Source organism: Rhinolophus sinicus, linkage group LG12 (genome assembly GCF_036562045.2).
Source record: "Rhinolophus sinicus isolate RSC01 linkage group LG12, ASM3656204v1, whole genome shotgun sequence".
In the NCBI taxonomy this organism is placed as follows: Eukaryota; Metazoa; Chordata; class Mammalia; order Chiroptera; family Rhinolophidae; genus Rhinolophus; species Rhinolophus sinicus.
The window spans coordinates 65,687,761-65,706,136 of NC_133761.1; the positions used below are offsets into that span (position 1 = coordinate 65,687,761).

At 37.0% G+C, this 18,376-nt stretch overlaps 1 protein-coding gene across 6 annotated transcripts in view; it reads right to left on the reverse strand.

Annotated features, from left to right (window-relative positions):
• The window catches only part of DENND1B (DENN domain containing 1B), a 170,023-nt gene that overhangs the window by 102,396 nt on the left and 49,251 nt on the right, over positions 1–18,376 (reverse strand). For all 6 annotated transcript variants that reach the window (XM_074317075.1, XM_074317076.1, XM_074317074.1 and 3 more), the window contains exon 4: positions 416–465. In XM_074317075.1, coding sequence (XP_074173176.1) covers positions 416–465 — 50 coding nt within the window. The remainder of the gene's footprint in view (positions 1–415; positions 466–18,376) is intronic.

Sequence of the window (18,376 nt, forward strand, 5' to 3'; positions counted from 1 at the left end):
TGGGAGACAACTAGCCGTCAGTTTTACAATATCACACAGATGGTCTTTTCAATTAGGGTGAAGTGAGATGGAAAGCAGGATATATACATCTCATTCTAAAAGACACAATTCTAAGGTTCTGATCAAGGATGTAGTCGTGTTTTCTTCTGCCAGTGCTTACAATGTGTACCTGAAGAACAAAGGGAAGAAATGGAGCCTTAAGACTTCCAACTGGCCGCAGTGGACAAAACAAAAGACCTAATGATTCCAAAGGCTCCTTCATCCCAAATACCATTTAACTTTGAGCCTCCCGTCTTTTTTGTTGGAAGCAGTGAAGCAAAGTACATTTCATTTTATTAAAGAAACAAAACACGGAATAGTTTTCAAGTGCTCAGTAAGGTGGGTGAAGTGATTTTAATGTTGACTTGTACTGTACCTTTGAACGTCAAAAGGGAAACAGAACTTGGGCACACTCTGGAGGACTTCCTGCAAAGGCAAATGTTTACAAAAGCTTTAGCACATTTAGAAAGATGCTGTTAGAACTCTTCTTCTCCTAAGGAGAAAAAAAAAAAGGTTTTTTTCTAAAGAAAAATAGCAGAGGTTCTGAGACTGAAATAATTGATTATTAAAAGGGAATTAAGTGTGTGCTTTGGCAGATTGCACTGACAATGCCAGGGACGCCCCCCGAGGGGGAGGCCTGGCCTGAAGGGTGTCAACGCCCTTCACATCCCCGCGGGGACCCCTTCAACAGGGCCATATGGATTTTACAGAAGCACCGCACCATATGGGGAAGCTACGTCTGCTGCTACTGGTACCACAGACTAGCCACAGGGACTTCTGACAGATTCTGGCTCAAAAATATAAATGTTGTTTCAATTAAAATGCAGGCAGAGAAAGGGGAATGAAGCTGGCAACAGAAGGAATTACTGAGAGGTATAACAACTCCACGAGTCCCCTAGCAAAACGGTTTAAAGAGACTTTCTGTAGCTCAAGAAACACATTTATGTGGCTCAGCTCTTGGTAAATTCAACAAGAGGAACACTAAGTTATATCTCGCATAAAACTCTTAAATGTGTACCTAACATTAAGCCTTTAAATTTAAAACAACATAGCTTCTATTCTGTGAACTTTCATTCAAATATTGCCTAATATAAAAAAAAAAATCAATGTGTTCATTAAGCATAGAAAATAACCTTATTGATTTTGAAACCTGCGGTGATTTCAGTCATTATAAAATAATTTTCAAAGCTTTCAGAAATCATACACATTAACAATTATAACAAAATGCAAATAATTGTCAGCCACTTCACAAAAAATACAAAAACATCGATTTTATACCACATGAAAAACAATTTAAGATTAACTCTGACCCTAATCTTAAATGTTAGAGTTGAAGATAACATCACACAAGTTCAAAGCCAGGTTATTTTACAAGACAAAGCAGAGATTTATGAGGATGTTTTCTACAAAAAAGAGAGTCAATAACTTAATGCGGAGGCCGCCTCCCCCCAAGAAAAATACCTTACTACTACTATCTCTTTACCAGTAAATCTTACATCCAGAGAAATCACCAATATCTAAATATGTAAACTGTATACAGAAACATAGCATTGTTTTAAAGCAGAATGTATCACGTTCTTTTAAAGTGTAGGCTGCAGTAAGGTATCGATTAAAAAGAAAACCTTGTAAAATTCTAATGCTGACACTGAAGAAAGCTTCAAGAGCCATAAGTCACTGAGGCAGAAAGAGAAGCGCCCTGTAAAAAGCCACGTCTGTCTCCAGGGCAGGGCTCCCTGATTTGCTTGTGAACACGTACCTTTACAAGTATAAGCAAAGTCCCCTGATTTAGAAAAGGCTCTTTTACTGCTCACCATATTTTGCTAAAGGTAATCAGAAGACCTGCTCAACTTGAAATCATTTCAGTTCCTTAAACGGAAAACAGTTCATGACAACAGAGAACAGTTCATTTAGCCATTGCTAATCCCTGTCTTGTGCTGAAAAACGTGAAGCCCTGGTTTCCACACTTCCTACCGGTGGGAACACTATTTAGATAACCCAAACCCACAAAGGTGTTCACTCAAGGTCTGGGACAATACCTATATATATTCAAAATCCATTGCCTGTTTCTAAATATACCCAAGTTAGCAGTGTATTTCCCATCAATTTTAAGACTTGAATCAAGAAGGTTTCCCAGTTAGTGGCTCCATCCATCCTCACACCCTCCACCTCCCTCTTTCCACAAGCAATACACAAGCACACACTTCTGCGAAACAGCCTCAGCTCGCTTCCCAACTGGCAGGAGCGCCCCTCAGGGGACAAGTCTTTAAACCTCCGCGCTCTTTAAAATTCAACCAGCCAGCAGGTCTATAGACTGGTGTATAAACAGTATAGACAAAAAAAATCCTCTCTCAGCTTATGTCAGTGACAAAGCAGCTCAGCAGTTGACTGCCTCTCCCCTGACAGTATAAGCTGGCTTTACACAGATCAATAGCTGAAGTCCTACCTAGCGCCCAGGGCTCCGGTTTCTTCCTTAATTACAGGTGCTATTCAAACTGAAGTTAAAAAAGAAAAAAGAGACAGCATTGGAGGGAGGACTAAGATGCATGCAATTAGGTTGTTTGGGGGTCCTTTTAGCAATAATGTTAATTGAAAGTCGTACTTTTATATTTATTGATAAAGTTTTATATTTCCACCGCATAGTGTTTTTGATCTCACACACACACACACACACACACACACACACACACACACACACTTCTAGGCGGGCATCCATAGCTTATGGAAAAGGTTTACAATAATGCTCTTCAAAAGTTGTTTCCCTGTGTTCTACAGGCTTTTGTTTTACAAAATGCCTAATTTCCTTAGCCAAGAAAAATTATTTGGGTTTTCACAATCCTCTTAATTCTCTAAAATATTTCATTTTTATACAAAAAGAACACATGGACAAATGTGTCAAAGATCAAAAATAAAAATAACAAAAAGAATGAAATAGAATACAAAACTGAGTCACCAGATACAAGGCACAATGACACATCTATCTCATATATCCCACAAACGACAGCTGCCACCATCAAATAAAGGACTGCAAACAGACCTGAGGAAAATGCATACACTGGCTTTTTGGCCCATATCCCATATTATGATAAGGCTGAAGATCAAGTTGCCCTCGTAAGAGGGAAGACAGTCAACTGCTGGTGTCGGTGCCAGCATGGTATATTCACTCTTTATCCCATGAAGTGCTGTTTAGCATTATAAATGGCTCAAATGAAGGGAGAAACAGCTTTCAAGCTTTCAAGAGTCTACTTTTTTTTTTTTAAGAGTCTACTTTTTTTAAAGCTAAAATATGTAAAGTTTCCTTTTTGATTATAGTTTAATAACGACAAACATCTTAGAATTTCTCTGAGAAAAATCCAAGACGAAATAAGATATCTCATTGTTGGTATCAGCAATTGCTTTCCTCCTCCCCCTCCCCTTCAGTGAAATCCCGATGTTCTCTGAAGGTCTATATGTTCCTCTCTGTCTTTATTCTAGTCAATAAAGGAATCTGCCTGGGTAACTCATCTGTACCCACAGTTCCCAGTACAACTACCAAATCTCTCAGTCTTATGGTTTAGGTACTTCTGGGAACTCCAGGATTATACGTGTAACTACTTTCTAGTATCAATTTCTGAATGTTTCCCAGAAATTCAAAATGTAAAACATTGAAGTCATTCTTTGAGTGATGGCCCTTACCACCTAGACTGGCAATGCCATCTGCCCAGTCACCCAAACCAAAAACATGGCAGTTGTCTATATCCCTTTCCTTCCCTGACTCCATATATAGCCAATCAAGTGCTGTGAATTCAATTTCATAACCATCACACTCCAGAGGTTCTCGATGGCAGGGCAGACGGATTGGAAGGAAATTAGAAAGTATGAGAATCAATGGAAGCGTTTCTGAAAACACATCTGAGTGTGTATGTAGTCTCTCCACACTGGAACCATAAGGATCTTGACTCTTGGACTTAGTTTGGATGGCATTTCTAAATAAGGAATGGGTCGACCTGTACCAGTTAAGGTTGCCTCATGAATACAAGAAACAGTTATTCTCGTGTTGAGAGTGAGAAATGACTTGTTCGGGACTGATTAAGTACACATCCTCCTGGAGGACTCTGGAGCCTTCAGTCCTTCCGTTCTGCTGTCTGTCCCCAGCTGGTTGGCTATGCCGTTGGCTACCTGTATCCTGGGCCACACAGTGAGCTGCCAGAGTCCAACACATCACACGAAGCCATAGCAGTGTCCAGCGAAAGAAGCATCTCTTTCTGTGAGTCTCCTTTTATCGGTGAGGAAAGCTTTCCCAGGAGCCCCACTGGCTGACTTTCCCTTTTGACCTAATCAGCCACAAGGTCAATGCCAGTCCTAACCTAATCACTGGCAAGGGAAATGGTTACCAATGAGTATGCTTGGCTTAGCTTTAGACGAGAGGAAAAGTCAGATTTCAAACCCATTCACTTTCCACTAACAAGGACACATGTAACGTGTGAGTGACATATCAATATTTTCTTTGTTAAGACTCCTCACAATAATTTTAATCAGATAAGAATTAAATTTGTACCAAAATTCTCAGAGAAAATATAACACAATACTATATATAAGGGCAGTTTTCAAATATTCATAATTTGATCTATTTGAATAACACGTTCAGAAGCATTTTATAACAACAAGGGGGCTACATGTCAACTTTAAATTTTTACAAAGGCTGTAGATTTCTAAAAAGATTACTTAATTTTGAATATTACCTCCCAAAATAAATATTAATTAACACCATGTATTCATTCAATCTACTTGTGCTTTACACAGGGAAATAATCAACTTTATTTTTCCCAAAAGAAACATGCACTGGGCCACTCAGTCACAAGCAGCTCCTGGCACAGTGCAGAACTGAGATTCCCAAACTGTACCTTGGGCACACAGGGCACCACTGCCAACTCACAGGGGCACTGCAACATGTTTTAAATTTTCAAGGGAAACGGCTGTACACAGACAGTGATCAAATCGGGATGTATTTTATTAAAAGAATTAGATTAACATGGCAAATTGCACATACAGCCTCTTTAAACATAAATCTGCTGTTTTTTAAAAGTTTTGTAAACTTCAAGAATATATTTTAAACTTAGGGTAAAGGAATAACTGTCAGACTAACAGCCAGCCCACTGTGGAATTTTTCATTTGTTTTTTTTCCTTGTATGTATATTTCAATTAGAAACAAATTTCTCTTTTATCCTTCCCCCTTAAATTAGGGAAAGCACTGTAAGACTGTGAATTCTCACACTAAAACTGTATAGATTGTTAATTTTGATCATGTTTTTTTCCACTATCAAAAATTTTTAATGAATTTTTCTTGTTGGAAGAGTTAACTAACTGCCATGACGCAAATACGTTCTGCTATAAAAAGAACTGCGCTGTTGAAATATAAATCTCAAGGATTTGGGTTGTATGTGTATCAGTCTTATACAGGTAATGAGACCGCTGCAGTTTACAATCACTTGAATCTAATGCCAATGAAAAGCCTAGATTCAAAGGCAATCAGAGTGATGTTACAAAAACTTGGTGTATTTACAATTAGATTGGTGGTTTGCTTGGCAAATGGAAGGCATAATACACTTATCTCGTTATTTAAAATAAAGAGAACCATTTGAAAGGCACGGGTGTGGGGAGAGGAATACAAGACGGCAGCAAGGAAGGTACTGCTCACCTCCTCTCATGAACACATCAAATCTACAGCAACAAATGAAACAATTCCCTCTGAAAAACTACCGTGAACTAGCTGAACAGCTCCTCCCAACAAAGGATGAAAGGGCAATGTTGAGAGAGGTAGGAGAGGCAGACGCAGTCACGCCAAAAACCCCACCCCCAGCATGGTGATTTACAATAGGGAAGACATTTTTTATTTTCTGACCACAATGATATGAAACTAGAAATCAAAAAGAAAAGTGCAAAAATAATAAACATGTAGAGATTAAATGACATACTACTAAATAATCAAAGGACCAATAAAGAAATCAATAGAGAAATTTTAAAAATACCTTGAGACAAATTTAACTGGAAATACAAATTACTAAAATCTATGGGACACAGCAAAGCAGTTCTAAGAGGGAAGTTCACAATGATACGAGCCCACCTCAAGAAACAAGAAAAATATCCAATAAACAATCTAACTTTACACCTAAAGGAACTAGAAAAGGAAGAACAAAGCCCAAAGTTAGTAGAAGGAAATAATAGAGTGAAAATAAATAAAATAGACTGAAAAAAATAGAAAAGATCAATGAAAATAAAAGCTGGTTCTCTGAAAGGATAAACAAACTTGGCAAACCTTTAGCTAGATTCTCCAAGAAAAAAAAATAAAGAAAGATGACTCAAATAATATCAGAAATGAAAGAAGTTAAAACATAACACAGAAATACAAAGCATTGTAAGACACTACTATGAACAATTATACTCCAACAAATTGTACCTAGAAAAAACGGATAAATTCCTAGGCCCATAAAACCCGCTAAGATTGAATCATGAAAAAATAGAAAATCTAAATAGATCGATTACTAGTAAGGAGATTGAATCAGTTATCAAAAAACTCCCAACAAACAAAAGTCCAGGACCAGATGGCTTCATTAGTGAATTCTACCAAACATTCAAAGACTTTATATCTCCTCTTCTTAAACTCTTTCAAAAAACCTGAAGAGAAGGGAATACGTCCAAACTCATTTTATGAGGCCAGCATTACCCTAATGCCACAACTAGACAAGTACCCCACTAGAAATGGAAATTACAGGCCAATATCCCTGATAAAAATAGATGCAAAAATCCTAAAGAAAATATTAGCAAACTTAATTCAATAATATCATACCTTAATTCAAAGGATCATACACCATAATCAAGTGGGATTTATTCCAAGGATGCAAGGATGGTTCAATATCCACAAATCAATCAACGTTATAATTTATTGTAATAGAACTCAGCAGAAGGGTAGTCTGGGGCTGTGGGAGTGGGGAGGGGGCACAGGACGTGTGCAGGAAGCATCAAGAGGGAACTTCCTGGAGTAATAGAAATCGTTTACATCTTTAAAGGAATGTGGGTCACACAGGTGTATATACCAGTCAAAACTCATTTCATTGTGTACTTGCTATTTCAATGTGCATTGTGCCACGTATAAATTATCCGTCTAAAATAGTTGGATAAATAAGTACCTCAGCTTGGATATTACATCATGGTCACCCTACATCAGAGAAATAGGGAAGCTCTGAAGGGTTTAACGTAAGAGAGGAACGTGATTGAGCTTGAAGTTCAAAAGATCACTTTGGCTATAATGCATAGTATGGATTTTCAAAGGATAAGACTAAAGATGGGGTAATCAGATGGGAGACTTTTGCAGTCTTCGAGGTGAGTGGTGGTGGCCTGAAGTAAGGCAGTTGTGGCAGGGATGCACAGAAGGGCACACAATTAAGATCTATGTAGGAGTGAAAATGGAATGGAGACATCCCGAAAGTAGTTGGATAAAATGTCTGGTGTTCTAGAGAGAGACTCTGGCCTAGGTAAAGACAATGAAAGAGCATGGCACTGATTAAAAGATATGACTGTTTGATTGTTCATTGTTATAGAAGATCAATATTATTCTTTGTATTTTTATATTTTCCTCAACAAGCAACTTTAATAGTCCCAAGTTATAAAGTCACTAAATTTTCTCATACAGTGATGAAAACATATCTTTATTCTCCTAATGCTGTGTATCAAGATGGAAGTTATATTCAGTCACTTCTGGTGTTATCATCGCAATATGTCAATCGGTAAGCCAAGATCAACGACATTAGCCAACCAGAAAGTCCTGGTCATTACAACTGGCATGTTCAGTTAGAACAAATGCATCTCCCAAATCCTTGAGCGCTTGTTCAGCTTTGGGGTTCCGCTAATGCCTAAGCAGTACCTGGCACAGTGATCAGCTCTGAAAACACTGTTGAGCTCATGTGAAACGGCACGGTGTTATCACCATCAGAATCAATTTGTCTTGGTAGACAGTTCAAGCCATTGTGTTTTAAGAGTCTGAATGCTTTCTTTTTTATTATCTTCCTCAATAAAGATATGATAATTGCTTATTCTGAGACCTAAGCATTTTATAGATATTATCTCATTTAATTCCTACCCATGTTTTATTCCCTTTTTATATGTGGGGGGTGGGGGGGGATAGAAGTCAAAGAGACTAAGTAACTCATCCAACGTCACACAGCTAGCAAATGTTAGTCAGGATTGAAACTCAGGCTGACGATTCTAACCATTATTTTCCACCCTATGTATTTTTTTCACTTTGTTTCCATGTGGGTTCCAATATATCATCAGCAGATGCCTAAATCTGATGCCTACTTGTCCTCTATAAGGCAGATACTGTCTGTATACTCATATATGAAGAGTTAAGATTATTCAACTAACACTTCAGGACCAAAGTTAAACGTCAGGAAAAATAAAGGAGTCCAGGACGTAAAGGAATCACAGCAAGAAAGGTGAGATAATACGGAATCAACGATGTGAGTCTTACTCGCCCTAAGTTGTTCTATTCCCTTGACATTAAGTCCTGAGGCAAAATTAAAAACAGAAACACAAACAAAGCGCTGCTTATGTCCATGCTTGTCTATTACTACTGAGAATATTGGATTTACAGTAATAACATACATGTAAATCCTTTCAGATAACAGACTTAAAAATAAGGGCTTAAGTTGATTCTTTCTCACAGATGAGAAAACACCAAGTAATTAAATCTGAAGCATATTATTTAAAATCTGAAACAAAATCATGTGTCACATGTGATAACAAGGGTCATACCAGAACAAGTAACTAATACTAGAGTAACACAGGCAGGGTGAGCTTAAACAAGGTCAATAATAAGACTTAGGCTGAGAGAGTATTTAATGACCTTAGGCTCTGCAGATAGGCCCAGGTTGTGTATTTATGGTGCTCAGAAGGTAAACACTGTTTGGTCAGCTTTACCTTTAGCAATTCTAGTCAATGAAGTTCGCTAGAATTTTTATCCACTTCAATTTAAAGCAGGAACTAAGTACTTAGAAATTAAAATAAAACTTTATTTAGATACAGTCAGCAAGCAGAACTAAAAAGTCAAGAATCCAGGAGCTCTGATTTTTTTATTGGTTATCTCAAATGACATTAAGATTTCTCTTTTATACAAAATGTGCATGCCCATTATTTTTAATATTTCAAACTACAATTAAATTTTTAAGTCATAAGTGTTTTTTAATGAGTGTTTCTTGAAATTCTAACTAGAAATATTGTGAGCTATCATTTTGCAAACATATTATGCCCCACCCACTAAAGATCATCCACCCCTTGGAATAAAAATTTAGTTCACACTGCCTGCTGACGTAATCTTTGGCATCTTGCTGAGATTATAAATAAAGGTGCCAATTTTGGTCTTAGTTCTTGTAATGCAGAACTCTTTCTATGAGAAAGTGAACCACAAACACTGGTTCTTTTCACAGAAAGCCACCAAACAAGTCTCACCAAATAGCAATGAGTTTTGATCATTCCTAGTCTCCTCCACCTTGGCATAAATGAACTCAAAGAGAAAACACAATTTCCTGAGTCTCTTGCAAAGGATTTTACTTAACAAACCACACACTATATACATATGTATTTGATAAACTTTCTCAGTTAAGAATAATTCCCTTGAATAAATTATCTCATACCTTCTGTGTATTCTTTATAGTATATTCTTGTATTGGGACATATGGAAAATAAGGAGTGATTAAAAAAACAGAAGTAACTTATTTGTAAAAGCAGACTAAGGTAAATTCTGAGTTAGATTCAACCTTCAGGTCAGCTAAAAAGCAGAACTAAACAAATTCTTCCTTTCTCTGAAAATTGTCTTGCAAGTGCGACGGACCTATGGCAAGTGTCACTTCTTGCTGAGTCTTCTCAGTCTGCTGCCACCGGTGATCTCTAATTTCTACATTAATAGCCCTCTCCAGCCTTTATCACACTGGACTTTTCAACAATGTGTAACCCTTCATTCATTCACTCATTGAACATATGTTCATTCAGTATCTATCGTGTCTGAAACACTTGGGATCTGCCCCTTTATCTGAGGAAGACAAGGTCTCTGACTAGTGTCCCCTGCCACCAGCACCCTCCCTTCATGTCGGTAGCCACGTCCAGCCTTCCCCCTCCCTTTGTTGTTTCTCTTTGGGCTACTTCACACCTCCTGCTCCAAAGCCCGCTCCACTGCTGTTCTCCAGGGGGGGGTCTCATCTCACTGCGACACACAGTGTGGGGTAGAAGCCTGGGCTCCGCAGACAGACCCGAGTTGAGAACCCGTCCAGTTACGTACTGACTGTGTGAAACTACCTCATCCGCCTGAACTCGACAGAGGCTTCCTACTGCCTGGCAGACGTCCCACAGAACAGGCGGGACATCCAACTTGGAAACATTTCCCGCCCTCCAAGTACGCTCCTCCTCCAAACGTCTTATTTCCATGCTGGCAGGCTACCTCTTTCCCAGTCTACCTTTTCCCAAACTCTAGAATCAGGCCACAACTTTTCTTCCGCTGTACACAGCACATCAGAAACGAGTTAAAGCCACATGGCCTTGCATCTGCGCTGGCAAACATGATCACTAGACTGCACCGTTGTCTTCCCTGGTCAGACAGGCCAAGGAGAAAGGTACATGTCACCACTTAGTACGAGCTTACCAAGACAAGCTGCAATGTTCTCACTTGTCTAGAGAAAATACATATGAATAAACATGTGACTATGTATTTGAACTAAATTATGAAAGGAACAGAAAACAATTCATATTTCAAACATAATATTCGATTAGTTAAAATAACATATAACAACCACAAAGTTAATTTTTGAAATTATGTCTATTTTTTATGTTATTAAATTATTGGGGTGACCTTGGTTAATAAAATTATATGCTTCAAGAGTACAACTCTATACTACGTCATCTGAAATTATATCTATTTAAAGGCCAAACAATAATCAAATGTTGCGTACTACTTGAAATATTTCTATAGACTGTCGTACCTAACATGTCTTTAAGATTTTAAAAGTCTCACATATGCAAAGTCTATTAAAATGCACATATTTTATCTCACTCAAAATGAAAATATATCTAATAAATAATACTATTAATCTGGCCTCTTTTAACTCGCCCTTAACATACAAATGGACTCCTTTTCTCCAAAACACAGCAGCTGGGAATGAAAGGAAAGATTTCAAATGATCATTTTCACATCATATTCCATCATCTTTTCATCAGTTTTCCTAGCTTTTCTTTGAGCCCTGCCCTTTTACAAGGGGTCTCTTTTTAGATCCATCCAGATTTCCATAATCCACACTGCTGTTCCCCCCTCTCCTCCCCAGGGTGGCCCAACCCCCACATCCAGAACTATGGCTTACAACTGCCATTAAGCCTTATAACAATAACAAGATAACAAAAGAACGGGTGGGGATGAGGCTAGCTGCTACCATATGTTGATCAAGTTAAACATTTCCAGCTCATAGACAATATTTTTTAAACTTCAAAATTTTGATAGTGAAGTGCCTTCGTATCTACTTATTCTCCTCAATTGCATTTAAGGCTTAAATTTGAAACATCAGTAAACAACCAGGCAATATTATTTTAAAAGACCAAATCCATTAATAATGTACTGAAAGGGGGAGGGAAAATGGAAATAACCCAACCCAAAGGTAAGGTGGCGATTTATTGTTACTTACTGATTCTTGTAACCCACAAACAAGCCTCACTCAACTTAACACCTATTCCTAAAATGAATTTTCCCTAAAAGGCATTTTAAAAAAGTGGTTTACAGTTATAATAAGCAAGACTATTTTGAAGCAACATATTTCATGTGAATTAATATTGACTTTATGCCAATTTTGAAAGATTTTAATCTGTCCATCAAGTAACATCTGAAAATGTTGTTCCTCTTATTTCCAGCCTTTGTTTCATAATTAATTTTAACTTCTTTTTAACTAAAAATAAAGAAAATTTTTGAAATGTCACATTTTGACCTGGCAGAGACTCTCATGCCCCTACATTATGATTTAATTTTTTTTCTCCCAACTTCAGGAGAATTGCTTCTGATTCAGCAGCCTATATTGTGTCACCTTGAAAAAATTATTTGTCAACTCTGTTTCTCTCAAAGATTCAGAACCCTTTACAGGACTAAATTCCAAATTGACTTTGGTCAAATGTTTACTGATCAAGAAAAAGTAAGTTTTTGTGAAACCACGTTTGTCTCTTTCAATCTGCAGCATCTATTATTTAATTTCTATAAGTTGCTGAATAATGCCAGACCTTCCAGGATTGATGTGAATCATTTGAATAGTTATAATAATTTCACTGCCATAAAAATAAATAAAAACCTCATCTCTAAGAGCTCATTAACGTAAAATCTGTTCACCCCTCAGCAGAAAAATAAGGTCATTTTTTTCAGATGCTTTCAAATTTACTATCTAAAATGTATGCAAAAATATTCTTTTCAATAGGAGTTTGCTAGATTGCATGGGTCTGGGTCTGTTTTCTAATAAATACCTCAGCTATAAAGCAAAATTTCTAAAATATCACTGTTTTTCCAAGTTAGTTTCCCCATTTGCAATAAAATTTTTAAATTTTAGAAACGGAAAATATAAAGCAAGCATACAGGCAAATAAGAACGTAATAATACTGCATCTACAAAAGAAATCTGGTCTATATAAAGATGGATAGAGAGAAAAGTGTAATTATGATGAAAATCTTAACTTTAAGCACTTTCCCTCATGCTTGTCACTTACAATGTTTTAGTCTAATTCTTCATTTTTAGACACAAGAACATACAAAATAGATAACACTATGTGTATCTACAAAGCATTGCTTGATAGAAATAATTTATATTTTAGGGTTATTAAGATAGACCACTGATAAAATGTTTGGGATATGAAACAAAGTATTCAGTGATGACACAATTACAATTCTCTTAGCTTTACAAAACTTTACATCATTAAACATTTAAAAATCAATTTGTCTTAGAAATATGTGTTCTTATATAATGTATATACTCACAGGGGTAATGAAATAAAAATTTAACCAACGCAATTTAAAAACAAGTTCAACACATTTAATTATTTCCAGTTGTAAAAACAAGACCTGGTATAGAATGCAACTAAATTATTTTCTGTGTCTGATGTGATCAACTGGTAGTTAAAAATGATAACTGAGTTTAAACAACAAAAATAAACAGTTTTTTTAAATACATAACCACAATCATTTAAATATTTACTTTGAAAGTATTATAATTTAATAAATTATTTTCAAATAATTCAGATCTTCTTTATGACTGATGCGAGAAGCAAAATTTTAAAATGTACAGCTACCAATCTACCTCAATTTCACATCAGAAAGACTTTATTTGTTCTGACCAAATCCCTTTAAAAATCATTAAGAGAAAAACTACTTTTTGAAATGATGCATGTGTAAGAAAATTGTTTAAAATAAAGAACAGGCATTCTTCCTAACCCATGCAAAGCAATTAGACATCACTGAACATGAAAAGAACATTGTATATAGTACTAAGTATATTTGTCGTGGGATCAGGTAAGTAGTTGGCTCTGAAGGGTAAGATTTACATTCTCTTCTATTATTGTATAATACACAGTCTCTTACTGCTATTCACGCTCAGGATTGTAATTCAAACTGTTTCCTGATAATTTCTACCGACATAAGCTTAATTCATGGAATCTGTATTGTTTAATTAAAAATGATTATGTGACATGTGCACTTTTCTCAAAGCATTTCTAAACGCACTTTTCTCACCTAGCACGGGAGCACATGCTAGGCTGTCAATATATATTGAATCGTACCTTGGCTACCCTGTTACAGAAATGTGAGAAAGAGAGAAGGAACGCGCAAGTCAGGTGGTCTTCACGAACAGCCATGACCCACTCAGTCTTCAGGCTGCCTGACCCTCTGCTGGAATTCAACTGCGTTCATTAATGTACAATCGTCGGGTACCCAGATAATTTCGAAGACAGAATCCTAAAATACTAACTACGAAGCATAATTTAAGTCTATGCACCTCTTATTTTGTATGCTATAAAAAAGATCTACCTCTGTGTCACGTCAATGAATGTGTACATTTTCTCTACTTTAGGAAGATGTAGATGGGATGTGTGGCTTTAGAAAGTCGTATTACGGGTGCTCACGAGGTCTGTTCGTCTGTTAAAATGCTTGAAGGTCTGTTATCCACCCCTCAAGGTTTGTGTGCTTTTTTCCTCTTCTGTGAAACAGAAGTTACTCAGTTTAAAAGTTATAACTAATGTGAGTGGTTAAGACTACATTAGAAACAATGTGTAAGGTAAATCTGTGTAAATGCTTTTGTTTTCAAACAGTTTTGTACTAAAACAGATATTCTTGGGGGGTTTTTCTGTGTGTTTTTTTAACCACTATATTCCTGGGACTTATCGAGGAAGATGAAAGCTATTACTTATGTAATAACAATATGAACGGTTATTCTTACCGTGTGCCTCCTAGAAGCCAAAATTCTGTGTCTTAACAGGATAATTGTCTGCTTAATCCTAACTGCATTATGTTTTTTATTATTTACGGGGGGTACAAAAGTTCCTCATCTATGGAAGAACTCTTCAATCATGTTATTGTCTACATTTACTTTTAAAGAGTTTATTGTCACTTTGATTAAACACATGACCAAATTGTTGCTTCTTAGGCATGCATGGATTTCATCTTAACCAAACATCCAAACTTTCCATTAACTTTTTAAATTTTGCTTTCCCAAACTCAGACTCTGAATATAGAAAAAAATCAAACACTTCCAGGATATGTTTTATAACTAAACTATCTTGGGGATGTCCTAGAGATTCCCCCCTTGAAATCATTTTAAAAAACATAAAAATCAGAGGGGTGTATTCTCTTACCTTACAAAATGAGATGTTAGAAATAATTTGGTTTGTTTAATATTATTGTAAGAGTTACATACAAAAAGCTTGCAAATCACCAGAGATTCTCAGCCTGCCCTTGGTTAAATGTGTCTATGTAAATTTTATGAATATGAATGTTTCAGAAATCACATGCTGTATGGGAAGTTCTCGCTACCCAAAATATGTTTTACTTTCGAGGAAAACAATGATCAAAACTCTTACGAAACTGTTCTCTTGAGTTTTCCCATACATATCAGAGTCCCAGCAGTGCTTTGCCTGATGATATTAGCAACAATAATATAACATTGCCAGTTGTAATTTCCGGTATTACTGAATATGTTTCCTAGGCCATAAGCTTACTTTTCTCTATTTTAAATTCCTGGCATCTTCCAGGCCAGTGGTTCTCAGCTGGGTACGCACACTGGCTGGCTATGAACTTCTACAAAAATACATTTGTTCAGGCCCTAGTCCAGACTCACTAAACCTCTTTATTTGATATTCTTGGTATACTCTTGCTATTATATAGTATGTCTCAAGATTATTGTATGTGATACCTCTATGGCAATTTTGTTGCCCCGTTTTTATAGTTTAGATATAACTTTAACTGACACCTTTGAAAAGAGATTTTACCTGTTGTTCGTAGACATTTTATCTAAAACCGAACGGCTTTATTACCTTCATTTTTCATACAACAGAAAACAAACAAATTTCCTTTTCCATTTTTCATTTGTATTGTGAACCCTCACCAGACCTTTCACATTTGAAAATCATCAGTAATAAATTAACCATGGCCATTAAGTTTGTCATCTACAGACAGTTGGGTTTTGTTTCTCTGATACTTGCCTGAAGGCTCTGCTATAAGCTACAGCACAGAGAGTGTGTTTTCAGAAAAGTAGGTCATTCTCAGAGCCTTGTGGAAAGGGCTGTTTCAGGTGTTCCAAACTACTGACACTTCAAAGACACAACTCTTGGGTACAAGACTATCACCTGACACCATTCAGACAACTTTCAGGTCATGCCAATGGCCGGGTCAGGATTTCCAAGACTCTTTTTAGTCGAGAAGCAGAACTTTTCATGACACTGTTAGGCCAAGGTCCAACAGAACAATAAACAATCGCATCATACTGAATAAACTACTGGGGGAAATTTCATTGTTTGAAATATTGTTGATGCTGTTTTAATGTTCTGCTTTCTGGACACAGAAGCAAACTTTTTCTTCTCTTCCTAAGCTGTCTGTAACCCACGACAATTTAGTAAACTCTGCTTCTATAAACTGAAATACAGTTTTTAAGTTACATCTGATTCTCATTGATTCCCTCCCTCCCCAAATTCAGAAACTCTTAACTAAGTCCCTTTGCTTTTCACAGCAATACTGTTATTTGCATCAGTTCAATTTTTATTTAAAAACCTGTCTTTCATTTTACCAGGACTAACTGGAAAAAATACACACACAATCAATGCCTAACTTAAAGGGTCATACTTGAGAAAGACCCTTGTTCAAGCAGCCACCTCAAGGCACTTTTAAGGAACAAATACCTATGGAACCTACGAAGCCTCGCCAGGAAAACTGACCTGATGACTGGCAGACAGAGTCCAGCCTCACAGACGTTCAAGACTAGGAACCTTAGTGAACATTGTGACCTCGAGAAGAGAAGAATTCACCCAAGTTATCGGGAGGACACATACAGTCTGGGACAGGTATTTTCTTGGACTTGGTTTCCACTTTAGGATAGCAAGTAACAGGGGCTTTTTAAAAGTCCAGTCTGAAATTCCTTATGAAAACTTCCAGAAAGAAGGTAACTCTGTAGACATAGTATTTGCTCTACACTGCATGGCTCTAGATAAGTCAAGTAAATTTACGGAGGCTTGTAGGCTAAGTTAACACTCTTGCTGCACCTATATAAATAATCAGGCCAACCCTAATGGGACTCATCTAATTTTTTTTTTTTATCTAGAATAAACTTTCTTTGATATTATTATGGTTGCAAGAGGTAGAGGAAGACTATAGGGAAAAATTGTGAAAGACTGAAATGGACCAAACGATTACGGGTTGTCTTCCATGGAGAACAAGCCATCGCCTGACACACTCTTCCAAGGGCTCTGTGCCTTTCCTCGTCTTTACGCTATTTTACGACTGTAAGTTGAAGAGAAATGACAGCAGTGCAAATGATATCTGTCCACAGACAAGTCTGATGGAGGGACAACTGATTTCCCTCCTCTCTCACCTCCCTTCACCCCCATGTAAAGAAGCCACTTTTACATCTATTTGTCAATTTATCACAGCATTCCTGATTATCTATATAATTGTAGTGTTCTGAACTCTCCTTTGAACAGGTTGCAATAATTTACTCGTACCTTCATTAACTAATGAGCTAAAAAAAAAAACTTCAAAATAAAATTTTATGCATATTTGTATTAGAGTCATAATTATAGCTTCTCTTAAAAATTATTCTTTAATACTAGTCTCAAAGACATTTCGTCAAATGGGGTAAACAGAAAGTAAAGAGCTGATAGATCTAATAAGTGCCAGAATGGGGAAAACATAAAATGCTGAAGGAACTCCCAGGAGGTCCATTCAATCCAGACGTGGGACATAAAAACAGCTTCTTGGAGGAAATGACCTCTAAGCTAAGACAGAAAGATAGGCAAAGGTGGGGTGCAAGCAGGAGCTTAGCATTTCAGACAGAATGTAAATGAATGATACATAATGAAACTACTGTTCACTATGAAATACAGACAAATTTTTTAATAGAGAAAGGACAGAGAGAGAAATATGAGGCTGAAGGTATAAACAAAAGACTTGAAACAAGGGACTTGATCTTGTTAAGAAGGTTGAGCTCTTCTTTAAGCTGTCAGTGGGGCATCCTGAGTTTGAGGCAGTGCTTACGACTGGAGTCTGGCTTGGAACACAGCTCTGCTGCTAACTAGTGTGGCTTCAGCCGTGTATATGAAAACTCCATAGTTGTTTCTTCATCTGTAAAATGGGAATGACTGTCGAGTCCCGTACCTCGCAGGGGTGCTGTGAGAGTCTAAGGGGCTAACGCGGGTATTTAGAAAACTGCCCAGCACACTGTAAGAACGGTGACGGTAGCAGTATTTGACTCTACAGAGATCGCCCTGTTGTCTTTCAGATCGTTCTAGCTACACCGTGGAGAATAAATTAACTCGGGACAAAAACAGAGGTGACTGATACTATTTCTTTGGATTAAATAACACGCTGCTTTCAAATTATAAAGATACTGAAAAAAAACTATGATAAACATTTTTAAGACGAAAACAGATAAGCAAGTAGGATTTAGCTCAGCATCCCAAGCAGCAAAAAACAAGCCAGCTTAATTATTAATAGCTCATGCTTTTGATTTGGACAGAGTTGCCTTCAATTCTCAGCGCTGCCTGTTACAAGCAGTGTGATCCCAGGCAAGTTTCTTACTCAGCTCGGGATG